This window comes from Nicotiana attenuata, chromosome 7, assembly GCF_001879085.1.
Source record: "Nicotiana attenuata strain UT chromosome 7, NIATTr2, whole genome shotgun sequence".
Classification (NCBI taxonomy): domain Eukaryota; kingdom Viridiplantae; phylum Streptophyta; class Magnoliopsida; order Solanales; family Solanaceae; genus Nicotiana; species Nicotiana attenuata.
The window spans coordinates 90768666-90793976 of NC_031995.1; the positions used below are offsets into that span (position 1 = coordinate 90768666).

General features: G+C 38.5%; 2 protein-coding genes across 2 annotated transcripts; both read left to right on the forward strand.

Annotated features, from left to right (window-relative positions):
• Positions 8124-8465, forward strand: LOC109230247. Its single transcript, XM_019395767.1, has one exon. The coding sequence runs from the start codon at positions 8124-8126 to the stop codon at positions 8463-8465; it is 342 nt and encodes a 113-aa protein (XP_019251312.1).
• On the forward strand, positions 18821-19183 carry LOC109230248. The gene has a single exon (XM_019395768.1). The coding sequence runs from the start codon at positions 18821-18823 to the stop codon at positions 19181-19183; it is 363 nt and encodes a 120-aa protein (XP_019251313.1).

Sequence of the window (25311 nt, forward strand, 5' to 3'; positions counted from 1 at the left end):
ATTTTCCTTTTGCCCTGTTCCTTTTGTCTTGTTTACTTCCTCTTCTTGAGTCTGTTTGGTCAGAACAAGCGAGAACTGACTTCAAAATTTGCCACCAGCTTTCCAATTGCACAAAACGGGATCTGGCTAGCACATCAAAGTGGCATAAGTCAGGAAAGAACAGCGTGCACACTGAGTTGGTAACAATCAACGTGCTTTGGGATTCATGTGAAATACAAAGGTTTGGTATATGTCAATTCATGAACAATGCAACAGATGGAGGGTGTTGGGTGAACAGATCAAGGGTATTTTCTGTGATAAGATTGACGAAGAAAGTGGTTAACCAGTGACAAGCAAGGTCTTCCAAGCGGAAATCAAAGTTATCATGGCAAGTGAAGGAGCAATAGACCTCAAGGACAAGGCCAGTGGTTTAAGTCAGGAAAGAACATCATGCGTACTGAGTGGGTGGCATTTGATGTGCTTTGTGATTCATGTGAAACACAAAGTTTCAGTATATGTCAATGCATGAGCACAATGCAACAGATGAATGGTATTGGGTTTGAACGGATCAGAGGTATTCTCCGTGATAAGGGTGATAGAGAAAGTGGTCAGTTAATAAACAGGCAAGGTCTTTCGAGTTGAAATCAAAGTTATCATGGGAAGTGAAGGAGCAATCGCCCTCAAAGTCAAGGCCACAAACCAACCACCATATTTAAGCTCACAAGTTTTCTTTGTTTGAAACAAGGGTGAAGACTATGTCCAAATCAAAGCTTGGAAGCTTGAATTTTTCAAATGTCATGCCCAACTTATGTCAGCACAAAAGCGGTTTGAGAAGGGAAAGAAATTTGTTTGATCTGCAGGAACCCTCCATGAGGAAAAGCATGATTCAGGGGCAAGGAATTTTGTTCGTTCTGCAGAGATCCTCCAGGAAGAGAGCGCGGCTCAGGAAAATTCATTCTCGACTTCTCAGGACCCTCTTGGACAATGGGACCTAGTTAAAATTCAAAACACTCATGAGTAACAAGATCTAGCATAAGCTCTACCTTGAGGAAATATAAGTTGGCTTTGAAGTTTTCATTCTTAGGATGAGATTCAATTTGAAATTCTCAGGACCCTCCTGGATAATGGGATTAATTTAAAGTTCTCAGGACCCTCCTGGATAAGGGGATCTAGTTTTAAGTTTTTAAGACCTTCATAGATAATAAGATTTAGCGTAAGTTTTACCTTTAGGAAATAGAATTTAGCTTTGAAGTTGTCACTCTTAAGATGAGATTTAATTTTAAATTTTCAGGACCCTCCTGGATAATGGGATTTTGCTTTTAAATTCTTAGAGCTTTTGGGTACCATGATTCGATTAACACTCACAAATGTTCCCGATATCAAACTGGGGCAAAAAAAATTCTTTTGTTTTGTCTGTTTTGTTGTAATCAGGTTCAAAGGCAGCAGTTTCAGAGGAGTCAGTTCGAGTTCGGCAATCAAGCGCCCACCTGGAGAACAAAGGGAAGACAGTTCGAGTTGGAAATCAGGCACCCACCTGGAGAACAAAGGGAAGACAGTTCAAGTGTTAGAAATCAGGCACCCACCTGGAGAACAAAGGGAAGACAGTTCAAGTGTTGGAAATCAGGCACCCACCTGGAGAACAAAGGGAAAGCAACAGTTTCAGAGGAGTCAGTTCGAGTTCGGCAATCAAGAGCCCACCTGGAGAACAAAGGGAAGACAGTTCGAGGAAATCAGGCACCCACCCGGAGAACAAAGGGAAGACAGTTCAAGTGTTAGAAATCAGGCACCCACCTGGAGAACAAAGGGAAAGCAGCAGTTTCAAAGGAGTCAGTTCGAGTTCGGCAATCAGGCGCCCACCAGGAGAACAAAGGGAAGACAGTTCAAGTGTTGGAAATCAGGCACCCACCTGGAGAATAAAGGGAAAGCAGCAGTTTCAGAGGAGTCAGTTCGAGTTCGGCAATCAGGCGCCCACCTGGAGAACAAAGGGAAGACAGTTCGAGTTGGAAATCAGGCACCCACCTGGAGAATAAAGGGAAAGCAGCAGTTTCAGAGGAGTCAGTTCGAGTTCAGCAATCAGGCGTCCACCTGGAGAACAAAGGGAAGACAGTTCGAGTTGGAAATCAGGCACCCACCTGGAGAACAAAGGGAAGCAGTTCAAGTTTCAAAGAGAAAATAGTTCAAGTGTTGGAAATCAGGCACCCACATGGAGAACAAAGGGAAGACAGTTCAAGTGATGGAAATCAGGCACCCACCTAGAGAACAAAGGGCCATCAGGCACCCACCTGGAGAACAAAGGGAAAGCAACAGTTTCAGAGGAGTCAGTTCGAGTTCGGCAATTAGGCACCCACCTGGAGAACAAAGGGAAAGCAGTAGTTTCAGAGGAGTCAGTTCGAGCTGGAAATCAAGCACCCACCTGGAGAACAAAGGGAAGATAATGCAAGTGTTGGAAATCAGGCGCCCACCTGGAGAATAACGGGAAAGCAGCAAATGTTCAAAGGAGTTCAGCAATCAGGAGCCCACCTGAAGAACAAAGGGAAGCAGTTGAAGTTTCGAGGAAAAGCAATGCAAGTGTTGGAAATCAGGCGCCCACCTGGAGAACAAAGGGAAAGCAGCAATGTTCAAAGGAGTTCAGCAATCAGGCGCCCACCTGGAGAATAAGGGAAGGCAGTTCAAGTTTCAAAGGAAAGCAGTTTCAAAGGAAGACAGTTCGAGTTTCAGCAATCAGGCCCCCACCTGGAGAACAAGGGAAAACAGCTCAAGTTTCAAGAGGAAGACAGTTCGAGGTTCAGCAATCAAGCGCCCACTTGGAGAACAAGGGAAAACAGCTCAAGTTTCAAGAGAAAGACAGTTCGAGGTTCGGCAATCAGCAGCCCACCTGGAGAACAAGGGAAAGCAGCTCAAGTTTCAGAGGAAAGCAGTTCGAGTTTCAGCAATCAGGCGCCCACCTGGAGAACAAGGGAACACATTTCAAGTTCAAGGGAAAGCAGTTTCAAGGAAAGGCAGTTCGAGTTTCAAGGGAAAGCAGTTTCGAAGGAAGACAGTTCAAGTGCAGCAATCAGGGACCCACCTAGAGAACAAGGGAAAACAGTTCGAGTTTCAAGGGAAAGCAATTCAAGTTTCAAAGGAAGACAGTTCAAGTTTTGGCAATCAGGCGCCCACCTGGAAAATAAGGGAATTCACTTCAGAATGCAATTCAAGTCAGCAACAAAAGAAGCTCGCGGCAAGAATGCGAGTCAACAGTCCGAGATGATCAACAGAAGTTAGTCACAATCCAGAATTAAAAAAAAATCAAGAAGTGAATCCAAATGCAGAAGTTGATGAAAGATGTGAGTTGATCAAGACATGGCTGAGCTCAAAAGCACTGCATGTCCGATCTCGATCCGAAAAGTTGAAGAAGAATGAACTAGCACCTGCAGCTAGCAAGCGTTAAGGTTCAAGTCCAAAGTCTGCATGAAGAACCATTCAAGACTCAAGATCAAGCTTCAGAAGACTTATAGATAGGAATCTTATAACTCGTAGTTGACAGGCTTAGCTAGACTTATAGATAGTCTTTTGATTTTTGATTTTTGACCGGAACCTCGGTGGAACGGCACCTAGACCGGCTCTCCACCTCAGTATACTCCATCACTGTTTTTACTTCTGAACTACACGTGGACTGATTCCTTTATAGCCAAGGATATATAGGCAGCTAAGATATCAGGGCTCGGTCACATTCCCCTTTCTCTTAGTTTTGGTCTCCCTAAATAAGGGTCGGGTCAAAAAACCTGTCTAGTCGTTCTTTGTCTGAAAATACTTCGTATTTCCAGTCAAAGAGGGGCAGCTGTAGACATGTGATTTTTGACCCTCCCCAAGATTTTTCATATTTTAGCACGTAAATATTTTATTTAGGCCTAATATCGCTATCTCAACTAATTTTGACTCTTTTACTTTATTTTATTACAAGAAAATGAAAATTACAAAAAAAAGTAGTTTCATTAATGTTTTGTAGTCATTTTTAATCTTGAAAAATACCAAAAATAGTTTCGTTTAACGGTCAGTCTTATTTCAATAGTTATTTTACTTAAGTAGGATTAATTGGTAAATAAGGTAGTATTTTTAGTCTTATTTACGGAGAAAGAATAAAATTTGGGCTCAAACGACCCATTTTTAAGCCTAATTTTTGGACCTAGCCTATAAATCTCAAGCCCATAGTACCTAGGCACATACCCCCTTAACCTAAAAAACCCTACATATACCTAGACCCCTAGACCTAAGGCCATGAGCAAAAAAACACACAAGGCAGCGCCGTTTTTCACACAAGGAGACACCCATCAACTTTTTCTCTTTCTTTTTCATTTCGAACACCGAAAAACACACAAAAAATTGGACCTAGACTCCAAAAGCTAGAGCGTCGTTCGACCAAGAGACCTCCCCACCCCCTGAAACTTCATCGTCTTCAAACCCCCCAAACGCCAACAGCAGCGACCATCCCTGACGAGCCACCGTCGCCCCATCTTCTTCATCGACCAAAGAAGAACGAACAGACATGGCAATAAAGGAGGGCAGCCATTGTTGAAAGGAATGATGGACCAAAAATCTGCCAATCTTCAATTTCCTAATCCCTAAATCGATTGGACAGTAGTTGCGAAGTAGATTCGACCGAGGTTCTAGTCGCCTGGTTCGTTTCATTACTATTTCGTTCAAATTCCGGCAGAATCCGGTTGGTTTTCCGTCGAATTTCCTGTTTTTCCGGGGAGGTCTGCGATTTGTCGAGGTTAACGTTCGTAACTCCAGTGCTGGTTCTGTTTACTTTTGGTCAGTTTTTCTTGCCTCTGATTGTGCCGTTCAGAAGTATTATTCATGATGTTTAATGTACCGTTTGATCAATTTTCTTGTTTGGTTTTGCCTATTAGATTTGATGTATGGAGTTATACATTGGATTAATTATGTGACTATTAAATATTTTGTTTGATTAAGTTCAAAATTAAATAGTGATGGCGATGTGATTAGTTGGGAATTGTGTTGGACTCTGAATTTTTAGCAATCAGAATTTTGAATGTTCCTTGTTCTATTTAACATATAGTAACGAATTGGTTCTTTTGTTTAAAGGTCCTAAGTATTTTCTCTTCCTTTATAAAAGTTTTAAGTGAGTAGATTCATCCTTTTGCTTATCATTTGAACAATTTTAGTCGAATCATGTTGCGACGACTTTATTTACCGGTTAGAATAGCTATCTTTGATATCCTGCAGTAGGCTTCATTAGATTTGAATGCTTATGCTTTGAGAATAATATTATAGTGTTCAAGGGATTTTGGACATGAGTTATTTTAGGAATGAGTGTTACTGGAAGTAAGTTTTTTTTTACGAAAAGATAAAGAAATTTGGCCGAAAAGAATTATGTCTGGCCCACCTCCTTAAATAAGATAAATAACTTACGAACATCGTAGTTTGCATATACTATCGTTTTTGCGTACACATTCGCGTGACGTAACTATGATTTTAAAAATAAAATCGGAGTATACGTTCACGCAACTTCGACTAAACTTTCTCAATAATAATAAAACGTTATTAATCGTGGACACGTACGCGTGACATGATTTTTGAAGCGCAAAACAAATGGGTACACGTGCGCGTGACCTGTTTAAAGATATTTTCTTAAGTAAAAGAGGCAAATGCACATAGGTTCTAAAATAAGTAATTAGACAATTTAATAAGCCAAGTATGATCAAAGCGACCGTGCTAGAACCACGGAACTCGGGAATGCCTAACACCTTCTCCCGGGTTAACAGAATTCCTTACCTGGATTTCTGTATTCACAGACCGTAAATAAGAGTCAAACCCTCCTCGATTCGGGATTTTAAACCGGTGACTTGGGACACCATAAATTATCCCAAGTGGCGACTCTGATTTTAATATAAATAATTCCGTTTTGATTGTCACTTAAATTGAAAAAACTCCCTTATACCCTTACGGGGGTAGAAAAAGGAGGTGTGACAACGAGTCTTCCATTTATAAAGACCCGTTAATCCCCTGTATTGAGGCCAAGGAAGGGTCTGAGTCCATTGTCTATCAGTCTTTTGAAGTGGTTGTTGTGGACCATGTCGAGGAAGGAAAGCCCATTCTGCATCCTCGTCTTTCCGCCACATCTGTAATGGTGGCTGCAGTTATGATGAAACAAGGTTATGAGCCAGGAAAAGGCTTGGGGGCATCATTGCAAGGAATTTCAGAGCCTATTAAGTTTTGTATCTTTTCCTTTTCCTAATTCCTGTCATTTTATTTCCATTTCAGTTTTGTTAATACCGGCTTTAATAATATGACATGCATGCGGAATTCACGCCCAGATCTTAAAAAGCTGTCTAATATCTAAATAATGCATCAAGAGGTTGAATATGATGAAGATGAGGTTGTTGAGGAAATAAAAAGAGAGTTGGAACAATTTGAAAACAAGCCTAAGCCCAACCTCAATGAAACAGAGCATATTAATATCGGAAGTCATGAAGAAGTCAGAAAAACGAAGATAAGCATTCACACTGAACAAATAAACAGAGTGCCTTGTTTCAACTTTTATTTGAATACAGAGATATGTTTGCTTGGTCTTATGATGATATGTTGGGTTTAAGTGTTGATCTAGTGGTTCATAAGCTTCCTACGTATCCTGGTTTTCCACCAGTCCAACAAAAGCAACGAAAATTTAAAATAGACGTGAGTGATAAAATCAAAGAGGAAATAATGAAGCAACTGAGCGCCAATGTGGTCAGAGCTGTCCGATACACCACCTGGGTGGCAAATGTTGTGTCTGTGCCAAAGAAGGATGGAAAAACCAGAGTCTATGTTGACTATAGGGACCTGAACAAAGCAAGTCTAAAGGATAATTTTCCTTTGCCAAATATCCACATTCTTGTAGATAATTGCACAAAGTATGAGATACAATCGTTCGTGGATTGCTACGCTGGGTACCACCAAATTCTAATGGATGAGGATGATGTAGAAAAGACCGCTTTCACCACTCCATAGGGTACTTGTTACAGGGTCATGCCATTCGGTTTAAAGAATGCAAGGGCAACTTACATGAGGGCCATGACCACCATTTTTCACGACATGATGCACAAAGAGATTGAAGTATATGTCAATGATGTCATCGTAAAATCAAAGACACAAGCTGATCACGTGTGCGATTTGAAAAAGTTCTTCGAACGGCTTCGAAGGTATGACCTTAAGCTTAATCCAGCCAAGTGTGCATTTGGGGTTCCATCTGGGAAACTCCTCGGTTTTATAGTCAGCAGGAGAGGCATCGAATTGGATCCATCTAAGATAAAGTCCATTCGAGATCTGCCACCCCCGAAGAACAAAAAGGAAGTCATGAGTTTGCTCGGGAGGTTGAACAACATCAGTAGGTTCATTGCTCAGCTCACAACCATGTGCGAGCCCATCTTTAAGTTGCTAAAAAAGGTAGCCGCTATCAGGTGGACGGACGATTGCCAAAAAGCTTTTGACAGGATCAAAGATTATCTGTCAAAACCTCCTGTACTGGTCCCACCTTAACCTGGTAGGCCTTTGTTTTTATATCTATCGGTGATGGATAATTCCTTTGGATGCGTTCTGGGGCAACATGATGCAACAGGCAAAAAGGAACAGGCAATCTATTATTTGAGCAAGAAGCTCACCAATTATGAGGTTAAGTACACCCTTTTAGAAAGGACATGTTGTGCCTTGACTTGGGTCGCTCAGAAGCTGAGACATTATCTTTTGGCCTACACTACTTACCTCATATCCAGAATGGATCCTTTGAAGTACATCTTCCAAAAGCCAATGCCCACTGGCAGGCTCGCAAAATGGCAAATCCTGCTCACAGAGTTCAACATCGTCTATGTCACTCGCACCGCGATAAAAGCACAGGCTTTGGCAGATCATTTGGCAGAGAATCCAGTTGATGATGAGTACAGGCCACTTAGCACATACTTCCCAGACGAAGAGTTCAACTTAATAGAGGAAGTAGTTCCAGACGATCACCCTGTATGGAAAATGTATTTTGATGGGGCTGTCAATATTAAAGGAGTTGGGATCGGGGCAATCCTCATCTCACCTATTGGACATCATTACCCTGCAATGGCCAGACTTTGGTTCTTCTGTACCAATAATACGAAGCTTGTATCATGGGTCTGAAAATGGCCATCGATCTGGATGTGCACGAACTATTGGTTATGGGAGATTCCGACTTGCTTATCCGACAAGCCCAGGGCGAATGGGAGACTCGAGACATCAAGCTTATTCCATACAGACAATGTGTGCAAGACTTGAGCAAAAGATTCAAATCTATCGAGTTGAGGTACATTCCCAGGTTTCACAACAAGCTAGCTGATGCCTTGGCTACTTTAGCCTCGATGATCCTTTATCCAGGCAACACTCATATTGATCCACTAGAAATCCAAGTTCGGAATCAACACAGTTACTGCAATATAATTGAGACAGAACCAGATGGTGAACCATGGTATCATGACATAAAATGATTCCTGAAAATAAGAAAATATCCAGAGCATGCCAAAGGAGATCAAAAAAGAACTATAAGGCGGCTCGCCAATGGTTTCTTCTTGAGTGGGGAAATTCTGTACAAGAGGATCCCAGATTTAAACTTGTTGAGATGTATAGTGCCACAGAAGCGGAGCAGATCATGAGCGAGGTGCATTCGGGGGTATGCGGGCCTCACACGAATGGATATGTTCTGGCGAAGAAGATTCTGGGGGCAGGGTATTATTGGCTTACTATGGAGCGAGATTGCTTCTGTTTTGATCGCAAGTGTCACCAATGCCAGATTCATGGTGACCTGATTCACTGGCCTCCTTCGGAGTTGCATCCCATGTCCTCTCCTTGGCCTTTCGTTGCCTGGGGAATGGATGTTATTGGGTCAATCAAACCAAAGGCTTCAAATGGGCATAGATTCATTTTGGTTGCAATTGATTACTTCACCAAGTGGGTGGAGGCCGTCACTTTCAAAGCAGTCACCAAGAAAGTAGTGGTAGACTTTGTTCATTCCAATATCATCTTTCGCTTTGGTATCCCAAAGACCATTATCACTGATAATGCAGCCAATCTAAATAGTCATTTGATGAAGTAGGTATGCGAACAATTTAAAATCATGCATCGCCATTCTACCCCTTACCGGCCAAAAGCCAATGGAGTCGTTGAAGCGGGGAACAAGAACATCAAGAAGATTCTTAGGAAGATGATCCAAGGTTCCAGGCAATGGCATGAAAAGTTGCCTTTTGCTCTTTTGGGATACCGCACAACTGTTCGCACATCTGTTGGTGCAACTCCGTATCTGCTTGTATATGGAACTGAAGCTGTAATACCCGCTTAAGTCGAAATTCCCTCTCTCTGAATTATTATGGAATTAGAGATTGAAGACACTGAGTGGGTCAAGACCCGATTAGAACAACTGATGTTGATCCATGAAAAACGGCTAGCAGCAGTATGTTTCGGCCAATTATACCAGCAAAGAATGGCACGCGCTTACAATAAGAAAGTACGCCCAAGGCAGTTTGAGGTAGGCCGGCTAGTTTTGAAACGCATCCTTCCACACCAGGTTGAAACTAAAGGAAAGTTCGCACCGAACTGGAAAGGACCCTACATTATCAAGAAAAGGGGCCTTACACTTGGTAGATGAAGAAAGACGGGTACCAGACATGACTATTAATGCAGATGTAGTCAAAAGATATTATGTCTGATATATGGCCACTGTAGAACTTTCACGCATTGATTTTCTCAGATATAGATTACGAAGGCTATCATTTGCTCGTTATTCCAAATAGGTGTCACTCTCTTGTTAACCCTTTTGAGCCGTATTTGTCTTTTTTTTTGCACCTTCTGGAACCTGTGTACTTGTGAAAAAAAAAATAGTCAAACAACAAAGCTTCTAAGTCCATTGAACTACGTCCGACCTGATTCTGAAAGGATACGTAGGCAGCCTTACCCTGGGTTCGGTCCCATCAGAACAAAATATCCATATTCCCAATACTCCAAAACTGGAGCAAAAGTTTGTTTTATTTCACGGTTTTTCTATAAAAATGGTTCCGAAAGTTGTAATTCAGTTCAAGGTTCATTTCGCCTTTTTTACCTTTCAAGAACTTCTGATAGATGTTTTTGAGAATGTTTGAAGCTCCCATGCCAAGGGCGTTGGGCAACCTCCCTCATGCAGTATCTTAGTCAAAAAAAAAAAGAAAAAAAATGAGAGAGTCTTATCAGTGAAAACCCGTACGGGCACTAAAGGCGACAGTGAGCAGAGAAATGAGAGAGTCTTATTGGTGAAAACCCAGATGGGCACCATAAGGCGATGGTTAGTAGAGAAATGAGAGAGATTAGTTAGCGAAAACCTGCAAAGGGCGCTACTAGCCGAATGAGGGTCTTCGATTCTTCGGCATGAGCACAACCAAGACAATTTCAAGATGAACATTTGTGGCGGATTTTGAGAATTAGACAGCTCAGACGGATCAGGCGTCCAGTCTAAAATGCATGTCATGATTCATTGAAGTCAGCACATACCTCTAGATAAGTCTCCCTATTCCTTTCCCCGAAAGGGACACCTTTTGTTTAAGCACAGTTCTTTTTCGCTTCCAATTATTATTCTGGTTTTACCCATAATTGTTCTTTGAGTCCTTTTCGGTCTAATCCTGCATCAAAATCGAAGCAAAGAAAGGGATGCAAAACTGGCTACATTTTCCCCGTAATATCGAGCACGATTTGGGGCATATATGGCATTGACGAAGGCACGGATCCATCTGTGATCTCATTTGATAAGGCGAACAAAGTGTCTCAAAGAAATTGAAAAGGTCGCCTAAGCAAGACCTGCTTCATGAGAAAAGGTTATAAGCACTACGGAAACAAACTGATACTGGGTTCAAGACAACTGAGCTATCTTTTAAAGAAAAGTAGCCTTGCCTTAGAGACAAGGGTAGCGGTACCATAGACATCTAGGTATGAAACAGTTGGGGACAACAATGGAAAGCCAAGGTCTCCATGAAATGATACAAAGCGGCCGAGCATCTCGGTACCATGCTGACAGAAAATTTGTTCTTCGACAGCAGTGGCCGTGAATCAAACTACTCAAGGCATCAAGGCCACAAACCAACCACCACTCTGAAAACTCACAAATTTTCTTTGTTTGGAGCAGGAACAAAGCAGTGCAGAATGGCGATTCTAAAAGAACGAATATCACCAAACGTAAGCTCCTTAAAATCTCTATTTTCTTTTATTTTCTTCATGCATCACTATTGTTCACACCTCAATTTTTCGTAGCTTAACTCGGGAAGAATCCTTTCACCTAGGGGGATCCAGCTCATAGTTCCGAGTAGAAGTATTCTTCGCTCAGGTTGTTTTACGTAGCTGTACTCAGGTAGAGCCATTTCACCTAGGGGGATCCAGCTCATAGTTCCGAGTAGAAGTACTCTTCGCTCAGGATATTTTACGTAGCTTAACTCAGGTAGAACCGTTTCGCCTAGGGGGTCCAGCTCGTAGTTCCGAGTAGAAGTACTCTTAGCTCAGGGTGTTTTACGTAGCTTAACTCAGGTTGAGCCATTTCACCTAGGGGGATCCAGCTCATAGTTCAGGGTAGAAGTACTCTTCGCTGAGGGTGTTTTACGTAACTTTAATCAGGTAGAACTTCTTCGCCTAGGGGGATCCAGCTCATAGTTCCGAGTAAAAGTACTCTTCGCTCAGGATATATTTTGACGTAGCTTAACTTAGGTAGAACCGTTTCGCCTAGGGGGATCCAGCTCATAGTTCCGAGTAGAAGTACTCTTCACTTAGGGCGTTTTACGTATCTTAACTCAGGTAGAACCATTTGGCCTAGGGGGATCCAGCTTATAGTTCCAGGTAGAAGTACTCTTCGCTTAGGGTGTTTCATGCAGCTTAACTCAGGTAGAATCATTTCGCCTAGGGGGATCCAGCTCGTATTTCGGGTAGAAGTACTCTTCGCTCAGGGTGTTTTACGCAGCTTAACTCAGGTAGAATCATTTCGCCTAGGGGGATCCAGCTCGTATTTCGGGTAGAAGTACTCTTCGCTCAGGGTGTTTTACGCAGCTTAACTCAGGTAGAATCCTTTCGCCTGGGGGGATCCAGCTCATATTCCGGGTAGAAGTACTCTTCGCTCAAGGTGTTTTACGCAGCTTAACTCAGATAGAATCATTTTGCCTAGGGGAATCCAGCTCATATTTTTGGTAGAAGTACTCTTCGCTCAGGGTGTTTTACGCAGCTTAACTCAGGTAGAATCCATTCGCCTAGGGGGATCCAGCTCATATTCCGGGTAGAAGTACTCTTCTCTCAAGGTGTTTTACGCAGCTTAACTCAGGTAGAATCCTTTCGCCTAGGGGGATCCAGCTCATATTTTGGGTAGAAGTACTCTTTGCTCAGGGTGTTTTACGTAGCTTAACTCAGGTAGAACTATTTCGCCTAAGGGGATCCAGCTCATATTCCAGATAGAAGTACTCTTCGCTCAGGGTGTTTTACGCAGCTTAACTCAGGTAGAATCCTTTCGCCTAGGGGATCCAGCTCATATTCCGAGTAGAAGTACTCTTTGCTCAGGGTGTTTTACGCAGCTTAACTCAGGTAGAATCCTTTCGCCTAGGGGGATCCAGCTCACATTTTCGGGTAGAAATAATCATCGCTCAGGGTGTTTTACATGGCTTAACTCAGGTATAACCATTTCGCCTAGGGGGATCCAGCTCATAGTTCCGGGTAGAAGTACTCTTCGCTCAGGGTGTTTTACGTAGCTTAACTCAGGAAGAATCTGTTTCGCCTAGGGGGATCCAGCTCATAGTTCCGGGTAGAAGTACTCTTCGCTCAGGGTGTTTTAATATAGCTTAACTCAGGTAGAACTGTTTCGCCTAGGGGGATCCAACTTATAGTTTCGGGTAGAAGTACTCTTCGCTCGGGGTGTTTTACGCAGCCTAACTCAGGTAGAACCATTTCGCCTAGGGGGATCCAGCTCATAGTTCCGGGTAGAAGTTAATCTTCGCTCAGGTTGTTTAATATAGTTTAACTCAGGTAGAACCTTTTTCACCTAGAGGGATTCAACAATTTATCAATAATACATGGTGCTAACTCCTGACTCTATCTCCTTCCAGTAAGATAAGGTACCAACCCCTGGTTACATTTCCTGTAAGTAGTACAGGGTACCGATCCCTGGTTACACAATCATTCGTTACCAAATTTATCTCTTTTAGCTAGTTTATACTTCTTTTTCTGTCGGCCTTTCAATAAATTAGATAGTTTATAGCTTTCGTTGATAACTCACAAAACTTTCCTAGTCCAAACTGGGGCAGAAAATTTTTGTTCGTTTTGTTCGTCTTTGATGGCTTTGCAGGCCTCGCCGCAGAGCACAAGTTATGATGATCGAAGCTTGCAGTTTCAGTTATCATCAGAAGGACGATCACAGGATAGTTTGGGTTTAACTTTGACAACGTGTCGGCAACACAGCTACTCACGTTTCATTTTCTCAAATTCTGATCCAGAAAGCAAGCAATCGAGATTGAGTCATAATCTTTTCTTTAAAGAGAATCAAGATCCAATCTAAGGTAAACACAAGAGAGCAAGTTAAGAATCAAGATTTGACTCCAGAAGACACGTAGATAGGAATTTTGTACTCTTAGTTTGCAGACATGTATAATGCTATTCTCTTTTTCTTTTGATGTAAGAAGCGAGTAACAGTAACAGCAACAGCAGCAGCAGCAGTTTTAACTCTAGTGTCTGGTAGTCTCAGCTACCAAATTTCCCCCGAACTACACTGACCTGATTCCTTTGTAGCCAAGGATATGTAGGCATCCTCGGAAGCAAGGTTTGGTCACGTTTTTCAAAAAGCTTTCAATGGAGTAATACACGAGCAAAATTAGCTATAGCATTCACTTTCTTTCCACGAAAACTCTTCATGTTCTTGAGTTAGAGGGGCAGCTGTAAATACCTAATTTTTGCTCTTTCTATTTCTCCTACATTATATTTTATTCTAGGTTTATTCTGTGCATTTATATATTTTTTTGAATTTGATTTTAGTCTAATTAGTTTTTTAAAAGGTTTAAGGGATTGGGCTAGCCATTTTAAAGACAAAATCGGCCCAATTTGGACCAAAATCGCTGGCCCAGGACCCGGTCTAGGTTTGTGGTATGAGAGACGCCTCAAAACTACGTCGTTTTGATAAGTGAGGTGAGACTAAATCTCATCCATTCATATCACTTTGATCTAAGAGTTCAAATTCACTCTCCACTCCATGTATATAAGGCCTTAAGATCAGAAATTTTGCCCCCATTTTTCCCTATTCTCTTTTCTTCTTCCTCTCTCCTCACTCTCTCATCTCTCTACCACCCACCGCCCGCTGCCCTATTCCGCCGGCCGAAAATTGCCACCGTCGGCGGACGACCTCCAATCGATCCCATTTTTCACCACCTCTTCGTCTCAACCTCCTCTCCATGAATACGAACCCCAAATCCCCATAACCCCTCTCAATCTCCATAAATCTAAGTTTAACCGAAACCCTAGCCGCCGCTCACCACCCCAAACTCCAAAAATTTTACACCACCGGCCTCCTCTCACCCTCATCTTCTCCATTCCCCGCCCCAAAACCTTCCAAACCCCTCCAAAAAACCGGCGAACTTGGGCCAGCCATCGCCGACCACCCCGCTGCCCGCCACACCACTGCTCTCCACTGCCTCGACCACCCAAGACAATCAGTGGCCCTTCATTTTTAGACTATTCCCGACCAAAAATGCTCGTTTCTCTTTAGCACAACACTAGAACTCATTTATTTGGGCGTGTGCTAGAAAGAAATGCCCGTTCAAGGTCGGGCAGTCACGACATCATCCTTGGCATCTCATGACTACTCGAATTGGCTTCGATTCCTCTCGTGCGGTATAGCTCTACTTCCATCTTCTTTTCTTTTTCTGTTTTTATTTGTCATTAGGTTTAGGTTTCATTTAATTTCTTCGCTCGTTCTTCTTTGTCGTTACTGATTCGCTTGCCGTATATGTATTTCTGTATTAGCTATATTATTTAGTCGTCTATACTTAGATTTTTTGGCTTAAACTTTGTTTAATCGTCTTAAGTGTCGTTACGTGTAAGTACATTAGATTAGTATATGTTACTCTTATTTTTCTTTAAAAATCAGAAAGTATATCTATAATTAGTTTAGATTAATTAATCCTTGGTTTCCTTTAAACTAATGTTTAGTCTTTTAGGTCGAGTATGTTCAGTGTTTAGTCTAGTCTCGTTGTTGTATTTTTGAATTAAATTATTTGCCTAGCCGTATATAAAGCAATAGATTTGCTTGTGGTTAGGTTTAAGCTCTGATTTTCAGGTTTAGTATTTCTAGTTTTGTCTATGTTTAAGAGCCTTAACTACATATTTTATTTGTTTATAGTCATTAGATTCTTTTGTTAGTTTATTGTTCAAGTCTAGTTTTCAGATTTTGCACCTTCTAGTTTGAAGCAATGGTTTAGTTTGATATTGGTTTATGAGGATAGTAGAAGGTACTCGAGTGTAGGGCCTTTGTTAGGTTATTTTTACTGTTCGGGGACTGTTTTGGAGTACAATACTCCAAAATTCTATCCATATTTGGTGAGAACAACTGTTCATTGGACAAAAGTCTGGTTTTGGACAGATTTTTGGTCAAAATTCTATCATTTTGGACAGATTTTTGGCCAAACAAAATTTGTCCCAAGGTCCTTCCTCCCCCTATAAAAAGAGGAGCTCTTTCCTCATTTCGGAAAAGATCTTGGACTCCAAGAAAGACATCTTTTACACACATTGTTCAAAACATCCTTTTTTACACACCTTGAGAGTTGCTGGAACACACATCTTTGAACAAAAAAATCAGCAGCTGAATACTTTAGTAAGCTGAAGTTTGTGAGCTTTAGAGTGACTCCTAGAGTGCAAAAATCATTAAGAAAAAATAGAGCAATCGTTTGGCTAAGTTCTGAGTTTGTTAGCTACTAGTTTTAAGTGCCTTCGCGGGATTTTCTGGGTTGTTTCTAACACTGATCCGCTGCTGGTTGTTGCTGTTTTTCTGCTATTTCTGCCGTTGTTTCTGCCCACTTCACTACTATTTATTCTCTTGTTATCCAGGTAATCCTTTAAGACTCGTAATGTATATCTTTTCAGCAATGGGAACAACTTGAACCTGCTGCACCATTTAAACGTGTTTGATGTGATGATAGTTTGACAACAAAAGAGTTTGGATGTTATTGTTATGTATCAAGCATGTAATAACGTGAATATAGTCCTTTATAATACTTGAATATCGAGTTGTAAGTTTTTGAATGTGATATGTAAGTCGTTTATGGGTTTTTAAGCATGTTTTCAAGCTATTGTATCCGAGTAACAATGCTAAGTATGCCATGAATGACTTTAGGTGTATGATACATAGCATGATTTCGTTTTAGTTGCTGAAATTACACCGCCAATATATGTTTCTAGGAATGTTGTAGTAATATCTTTGTGAAACTGGCCATTTTGCCAGATTTGCAAAAGCGGCTATTTTTTGTAAAGTAGGCGTTTATACAATTGTGACTATGTAGTTAGTGGTCATGAATGCAAACTAAGTAAAGAGCTAAGATTGTATCAACTCTGGGCCTTATTGAATCAAATAAAAGCTGGCCCATTTACCTTTAAACAACAAAATTACCCCTTTTCTTCTATATAGCATTGGGCCAAATGAATCCATTTCTTGGCCCATTTTTAATAATAATTCAGCTAGCTCATATTTTAAGTAATGCCAGATGGGCCAATAATATTCTAGTCCACTAGCTTCTCATTCTCTAATGAATCATTAAACTAACTCAGAACTAACTCAGTGCCTTGCAATAGCCAAATCTAAAGCTACCTTTCTTTGTAAATTGATACGTTGGCCCAACTTTTTGTGTGTGTGTATATATATATATATATATATATATATATATATATATATATGTTTAGTCAACTAACCTCGATAAAAATCAAAATTTTCTTTTACGAAATATATATGTTATTCGATCACGTATTCGTTTGCGTAGTGCGATTATGACATTTTATTATATTCTTTAATAATCAAGGAATAAAAGCGGATAAGTAAAACATGAAAATCATATAAATCACAGTTTATCCAAAAATTAATTCAAGCCACTTTTAAGTCAATAGAGCGACCGTGCTAGAACCACGGGACTCGGAGAATGCCTTACACCTTCTCCCCGGTCAACAGAATTCCTTACTCGAACTTTGTTTTCGCGGACCGATATAAAAGAGTCAAATCTTCCTTTGAATAGAGATTCAAATAAAAGGTGACTTGGAACACCCAAAAATCAATCCCAAGTGACGACTCTGTAAATAAATAATCCCCACTCAAATTTGTCACTTTAATTGGAAAAACTCTTTAACCCCAAATCCATAATACTACATATCTTTTTGGAGGGGTAGAAAAAGGGTGTGACAATGTTCATACAAAGGCTCTTGATAAAGACCAATTCTAGTTTTTTCGAGACAAGCTAGGTGTAGTGAAGTCACCTTACACTAGCTTGAGGGGAAGTGTTGAAGATAATGGCCGGGCTAGCAAACCTGATAACTATGCAATCACTTAGTCCTAGTTTAGAAGAATTAGGACTCTTTGTATTAGCTATCCTAGAAGAATCCTACTCTATGTAGTATACCAAAATATAGGATGAAAATGCTATATAAATACATAGGACTCATTTAACTGATAATCGATCAATACACTGTCTTGTTGACATTGTCTCTGCACCATAATTTTTCAGTTATATGTACTGGTGAAAGGTAGCAGGTATCCTGTAAATAGTCATCAGAGGTGTGTATAAACTTATCCAGACACTACATCATTAGAAAATAAGATCATGCAATTAAAAAAATACTATATCTAGAAACGGAAAACTGCAGCCGTGGAAGCAACGTATAGCCATGGCTTCCTTACACTTCATCGAGTTTTCTTACACGTTATAGAAGAACTAATTAGGGCTTCCTCCATCCCCTAATGACTAGCTATTAATAACGTAAGGCAATATCTTCATGAAATGAGCTTTGAGGAAAAAATAGTCAAATTTATGTTTAGAAAATATAGAAAATAATTTTCATTCAGGGATGACACGTAAGGGGTACTTCATTTTAAGGCGCTTTGACTACGACAATGCTGAAGTATAGCTAGCGTTGGAATACATTTTTATGTATTCGAAATTACAAGATGGATAATATTTGTGACATCAGTTGTACGTAAATATTTTTTGTAAAAATGTATTCGAAATTACAAGATGGATAATATTTGTGACATCAGTTGTACGTAAATATTTTTGTTAATAGACAATTCTCATCTCTTGCTTCTCCAATCAACATACACATACGATTTTTTTTCTTGTTTGGACGGGTGTCATTAGCTAGGACGAATGTAGCCTTTCGGCTACATATTCAACTGAATCCATAAATTTCGATACGGATTATAAATTTCTATATAAAACATAATAAAATTTTAACTAACATTAGATTTGAACATATAAATTTTGACGGCACAATGAGTACAATTCTTAAAAAATTCAATAGTTGAACCTTATTAGATTTATATTCTGGACCGCCTCTGATAATGTAGCCCTACTTTCATTTGGGTTGACGTACATGGAGAACTTTCTTTTTTCGTTTTTTTTTCTTCTTCATAATGTGTGTCTCTAATTTATTAATGCATTTCCATAGCCCAATAAATACGTAGGCAGTAGAGCCACCTTATGCACAACTACTTACTCTCGCAAACAAGCAAATATCTCAATCATAAATACATCCTATATATTGTTCTACCCTCCAAATATAAATATAGTTAAAACCATAATAAAAGAAGAAGAAAAGGCGTTATATGATGATTCGATGGAAGTCAGGGCAAATTGTTGATCCTAGGTTGCTTGAACTCTTGGAATCTTTCAAGGAAATCTATGTAAAAAGAAATGAATTTTTCAAGAAAATATTTCCAGGAAATATTTATGAAGATTTTGTGCAAGTGTTCAAGAAATTTAGTGATAAGGCCATATGGGAAAACAAGAAGGTGACTACTATGCAAAGAAGCTTGAGCTTTGGGACTATTATTCCAAGGGAATTCACTGGAGATGATCAATCAGAGCTGATGCTAGAACGTTTCAAAGTCAGCACTCCCCCTGTCATGGTTATTGGACCAAATGGTAAAGGTGGTCAAACTGATAAAGGTGACAAAAATGGCTACTTTTGAAAACACGGGCAAAGGTATAGAGGCTAATTTACGGGTTCGCTCGAATCGAGTAGATTTGTCTTAAATCGTGTATTTACCTTATAAATTTAGAATTTAGTTATTATAAGTACTTGCAGTCGTTGTAGAATTCAAAACCCATGATTCTACTTCATTCAGAAAGTCAAACTCATTATATCAGTAAGGCTTACAATTTAGTGATACCGATGAAAATCTATCACGAAATAATTATTGAGGGCTAGTTCAGTTCTCACTGCTCCTTCCCTATTTATGTCCCTGATCTCCTGATGTAATAGAGCAAAAATGAAAAGAGAAACTTGTGCTGATGTCTCTATTTCCTTGTTATATATATACCAATAAAGTACTAGTATGTATATCATATTTTACCAAATTGGAATTAATGTAATGTCTTTTATGTTATATAGTTTTTTTTTTCACCCTTTGTAAATGCCTAATATATATATAATATAATATAGTAATATAATAATATATATATATATATATATATTACATATATATATATATATATATATAGTGTGTGTGTGTGTGTGTTTTTCTTATTTCTTTGTAATGCTATAAGAGTTTCAAGAGTTATTAATGGTTTGATAAATGGATAGATTGGACTAGTGTATTTATTAAAATTGCAAGCAAAAATTGCCAAATTTGACGCCCATTCGTGCCAAATCGCGACCACCAAGGGCTGCCAAAGGAGGGTCCAACAGACGCTAGTTTTGGATCAAAACTACATCGTTCCTCACTAAATAAACAAGAATCAAAATCTTACCCTCCATTCCATCTTGATGCCAATGGATCTCATTCACTCCTTGTCTAGTATTTAAAGCCTCCCAAGAATCTGAAAATTTGTCCCATTTCCCTTATTGTCTGCTTCATTTCTCTTCCTTTCTCTTTTATTCTCCTACCCCAGCAACTCCGCCTGCCGCCGCCAGCGCCGCCCCCGGAATGTCGCACCGGCGGCGGGCCACGTCCGCACAACACCCCGCAAATTACACCATTCTTTCCTACTCATCCCCTCTTCTAAGATCCGCAACCTAAATTCCCCCAATCTCCACATATAATCAACAAAATCAAACCCTAGTCGCGCCTTCATCCATCACTAGCCGCCGTCACCCGCCAAACTCCAAAAATTTAACACCACCCGCCTCCTCTTGTCCCCCTCTTTCCATATCTCCAACTCAAAACCTCAAAAACCCCCAAACGCCCGCCGGCAGCGTGCGCTCCTACTGCCGCCCATCACCGCCGCGCCACTGGCAACACTTCCGCCCGTTTCTTTTCTCTTTATACGCCGGCCTCGAGCAAGGTTGTGTCGTTGATTTATTGAAAACCGGACTCGGATTCGCCGGAATCTTGGTTTCTAAGAATATCAACAATAGAAGCTTGCTCGCAAAGTCGTTCACCATGTTCCATCGTCGTTCTCCCGGATGCTCGATGGTATATGGAAAATCGCAATCCCGCCCCGTTACTTAATTTTCTTATATTTTTCTTTTTCTTTTGTTTTTTTAGAGTTAGTTTCTGTTTTTTTAATTTAATTCCATATTTTGATTATGTTTGTCTTTGTTAAATCGCTTCGGCGATATCGTGCGTTCCGTTTTATTTTAATAGCTAATTTTGTTTGCTCTATTGTTGTGTTCACAATACATGTGTTGAAATTTAAATTACATGTTTAATACTTGTTTAATGTGATACAATAGGTTGATATTGGTGTTGTAAAAATTTGAAAGTTTAGATATTTTTATAATAAATAGGGTACTAGTAGCTTTATTTTAGTAGGGTGGCTGAAGTGACCCTTTGGCTCCCTGCCATAATGCAGATTTCAGGCTGTCCTTTTCACTTTTGGACAGCTTTTAGCCAACAAATTCAGCCTCTTTTGGACAGATTTTTTGGGGAACCAAAATCCTGTCCAAAAGTTGGCTTTTCTTTGCCTATTTAAGGGCTGCCCTTTCTCAATTATAAGGACTCCAACACATACAAATTGAAGAATTGGAAAACACATTACAGACAAAACATTTTAGTAAAAAATCAGCATCACTTGAACACATGGAAGTAAGTGAAAATGGTAGGCTTTAAGGGCGTTGATTTTAGAGTGCAAACTTTTTAGAAAAGTGTTAAGTCTCTTTTAGAGTTGTTCTATGAGTTTTCTCCTCTGAGTTTTCGGGCTGTTTTAACACGAAGATAATTACCAGAATTATCATCGATCTGACTGATTTGTTGGATTTTGGCTGCTGATTTTGCTGTTGTTGTGCTGCTGTTTTTATTGTCTGGTCTGAATTGCTGGTACTACCATTTATTCTTGCCTCTTATCAGGTTATATTCTTAGACTTCCGTATGTAATGTTTAGATAATGGGAATTAAGTTGATTATGTCAGAGTTAGGTAAAGCATGTCTAAGTAGTATTCGGGTAACAATGTTTTAATGTATGCTAGAATGCTTAGGTTGTTATATTCTCACATTTGTTATTGAGTGAGTGCTGTATGTCATATTTGTATACTATTGCTTCTTTGGTATGGCTTTCTTTCTGTATATTGTGTCTGTCCTGTCAATTAGTGTGTCTTATTTGTATAAAGTTGTTTTTTTTGTATTATTCTGGCCTTTATTTTGTCTAGGGCTTTTGTGCTTATAATTAGTGGGCTTATTTTGTATTATGTGTGTGTTTATTATTTTAATGTTTGTATTTTTATTTGTTTATTTTGTATTTGTTTTTTTAATGGTCCTTATATATTATTTGTATATTCTTAATGTATAAGTATTTCTTATTATTGTTATATTCTTATATCTTTTGGTGCTCTTTGTATATTTTATATTCTATTATTTATTATATTATATTATGTTCTTGGCTTCATGTTATTTCTTTTGTTGTAATTATTATATATATTTTTATTCTTTTTCTCTCTTGTATTTTGTTTTGTCTATTTGTGGTGTGCTCATTTATATATAATTCTCATTGTGTGTGGTGTCCCTTTTTTTATGTTTATTAATATTTCCATGTCAGCCCAAGAGGTTCCTTTACATAGCTGGCCATTTCTCTTTTAACTTATTTTTTATGTATATGTTTTTGTGTCTCCTATTCTCTCTTTAAATTATATATTATGTTATGTTTGTGTCTTATTTTATTCTATTTTATTGTATATATTCAATAATTATTATATGTATGTAAATATTAGAAGAGTATATATCTAGATGATTTTTTATACCATATTAATGTACTTTCTCTCATCTTTTTATAGTGTATTTATATTTGTATACTGTCTAATGGTTTCTATATGTATGTGTGTGTCTCTTAATATTTCTCAGCGGTTTTTCGTCTTTTGTGTAAATTGTTGATGTTTCTAACATTCATTTTTTTAATATATCTATTGTTGTCATTATATTTTCTTTAGTTTCCTCTGTGTTATTTTTATTGTTTTATATTATTCTCTTTTGTCATATCCTTCGCTGGATCTTCGCTTATCGGAATAGACTTTTTTATATTATAATTATAATATATATATATTTTATATTTATTTAATTACTTATTGTATTATTGTATATATTCTCTAGATAGTATATTATATTGTCTAACAATTTGTTTTGTTATTGACTTGTTGTGTTTTTTTCTGTCTTGCGTATGTCGTCTGTAGTATATATATATATTAATATCGTTGTATTCATCGTCTTCTGCTTGTAGAGTCTGCGATCGGTGTATCTTGTTATATTTATTATATGTATGTTCATTATTCTTTCATAGTTATGTTATTTTCTTTTTTTTTAATATTAGTTATTTACATATATTTTATATTTGTATTGTTTCTATTGTCTTTTCGGTTTATTCTGTCTTTGTCGTAGGCTCTTATTCTTTATTATTGATCTATTTATATAAATATTTCTGTATTCTTACTTGTTCTATCTGTTTCTTGCTTCTGCTTTTGTTGTTAGTTCGTGTTATTTTGATCATTATTGTGTATGTATTTTTATTTCTAATTAATTATACTATTCTTGTGATTTTTTTCTGTTTCTTATTTATTACTTTAGTCTATATGTATGATTTATTATATTATGCTGTGTATTGTTAGGTGATCTTTTAGTATTGATATATATTATTTATATTTGATTATGTTTATTTTATGTGTTGTGGTCTCTATTATAATGTTGTGTTGTTTATATGTTATATGTAATTATTATATGGGATTTTTCTTTTTTTTTTTTTGTTTTTGTCTTTTATGATATTTATGTGACTCGTGGAATTTTGTCTTTATATATCTTTCTTTTCTCTTCTTGTCTTATATCTAGTTTATTTTTTTTTTTTTTGTCTCTTTGTGTATTCCTGATTTATCTTTGGGTTTTCTGCTGTTATCTTCGTATATTATATATATATGATGTTTCTTATTATCTTGTCTCGTGTGTATCTGATGTGGATTTTTATATTTTTTTTTATTTGTGTGACTTTGGATATTTTCATTTTCTTCTGTATTTATTTATTATTTGTCATAGTGTTCTATTTAGTTGTCTGATCTTTGGTATTATCTATATTGTAATAATTATGTATTAGTTCCTTACTCTAATTTGTGTGTTGTGTGTTCTGTTTTTAATGTGGGGATATATATTTATCTGTTTTGTATATCTTCATACTTATCTATGATTATTGTTCTGGGGTGTTATTGGTGTTGGTGTTTATTAATTTTGATTTGTGCTGTGTTGTGTGTGTTTTGTTATTATATGTAATTAATATTTTCATAAAAAAAAAAAAATAAAAATAAAAGGAGGACTTAGTTTAACCGAACTACGCGGGTTCCGATTCTTCTTACCGGGATGTGGAGATACGTGGCAACCCCATCGGTTCAGCCCACATTTGTTTCAAAAAAAAAAAGGGGGGGAGGCATAGAATTCCGCGTGTGGCATAATATTTTCGATAAAAAAAGGGGAGAGCCCTATTTTGCGTCAAATGCTGAAGCGGGCCATTTTTGTAAAAAAAAAAAGAAAATATAGTTACTTTATTTCCGATAATTTATTCACCTTTTTACCATTTTTGCCCTTATGTCTGGCCATTTTTATCGAAGCAGCTTTAAACCTTTTCTGGAAGTACCGAAGAACTGTTTTTTTTGGACAAAGTAAACCAATTTTTATCTAAGTTTTTGTCTTGTTTCTTTTTCTGAAAACTCCTCCTTCTTCTCTCTCTTTTCCTTCTCTTTCCTCCTTCCCCCTTTCTTTTTCCAGCTCCTCTTTTCTCTCTTTTTTTGGAACCCCTCTAGGAGTATACAGAGGGTTACTTTTGTAAAAATAGTTTTTATTTATTATTTTTCTACTTTTATCATTCTGTTCCTGTGTTTTGAGCTCTTTTTGCTGAGACATCTTTATGCCTTCTAGTGGAAGTATCAAGGGCCGTCTTTGTAATGAAGCCATTTTCGTTATTATTCATCTCAACTTTTTGTGTCTGGTAACATTCAAAAAATATTTATAATTTAAAAAAAAACTAAAACAAAATTTATAGATGAGTCCTAAATTGGCAAAAAAACAAAAAAAAATAAATAATATAATTGTGCAGGTTTATCTAAATTTTGCCCCCCGTGTAGTTTAGTAAGTCCTAATACCCTTTTTATCTTATCCAGGATCAACCATGAAGTTCTCCACTAAAGAAAGCCAGTCAACAAAGGGTAAGGGACGCAGACAGCCTCCAATGTTCTTAATCAGAGAAAGACCCGAGCAATCTCTGTAATTGGGTGGGCCTAGTTGTTGGCTACATTGGGAACGGAATCGAGTATTTAAGCACCTCAAAGTTTCCTTCACAAACATCTATGGGAATAAGCCTTAACAGAGATTTATCGAGTCTCTAGTGGGTTTTTGGGACCATTCTTAGACCCGGCGAGGCGGCGCCGGGTCCATAAGTCACCGCCATGTCTTTTACGGTTCAAAGATTGTGAAAATGACGCCCACATTAGAAGAAATTAGGTGGGTTTCACCGGATTGGGGAGAGAACCTTGCGTGGGAAAAAGCCCTGCTGGCTACCGAGAAAAAAAGTTGGTGGTGAACAAACTTTTTTTAAAAAGAAATTATGCCTCCGTCGAATTCCCATGGTTTTGCCTTCAACGAAGGTTTGTGTTTCAGTTTTGTATCTTATTGACAGGTGGGATCGTAGTATA

Coding starts and splice junctions, on each gene's coding strand:
- LOC109230248 (XM_019395768.1), top strand. CDS start 18,821: ATGATTCGATGGAAGTCAGGGCAAATTGTTGATCCTAGGTTGCTTGAA.
- LOC109230247 (XM_019395767.1), top strand. CDS start 8,124: ATGGCCATCGATCTGGATGTGCACGAACTATTGGTTATGGGAGATTCC.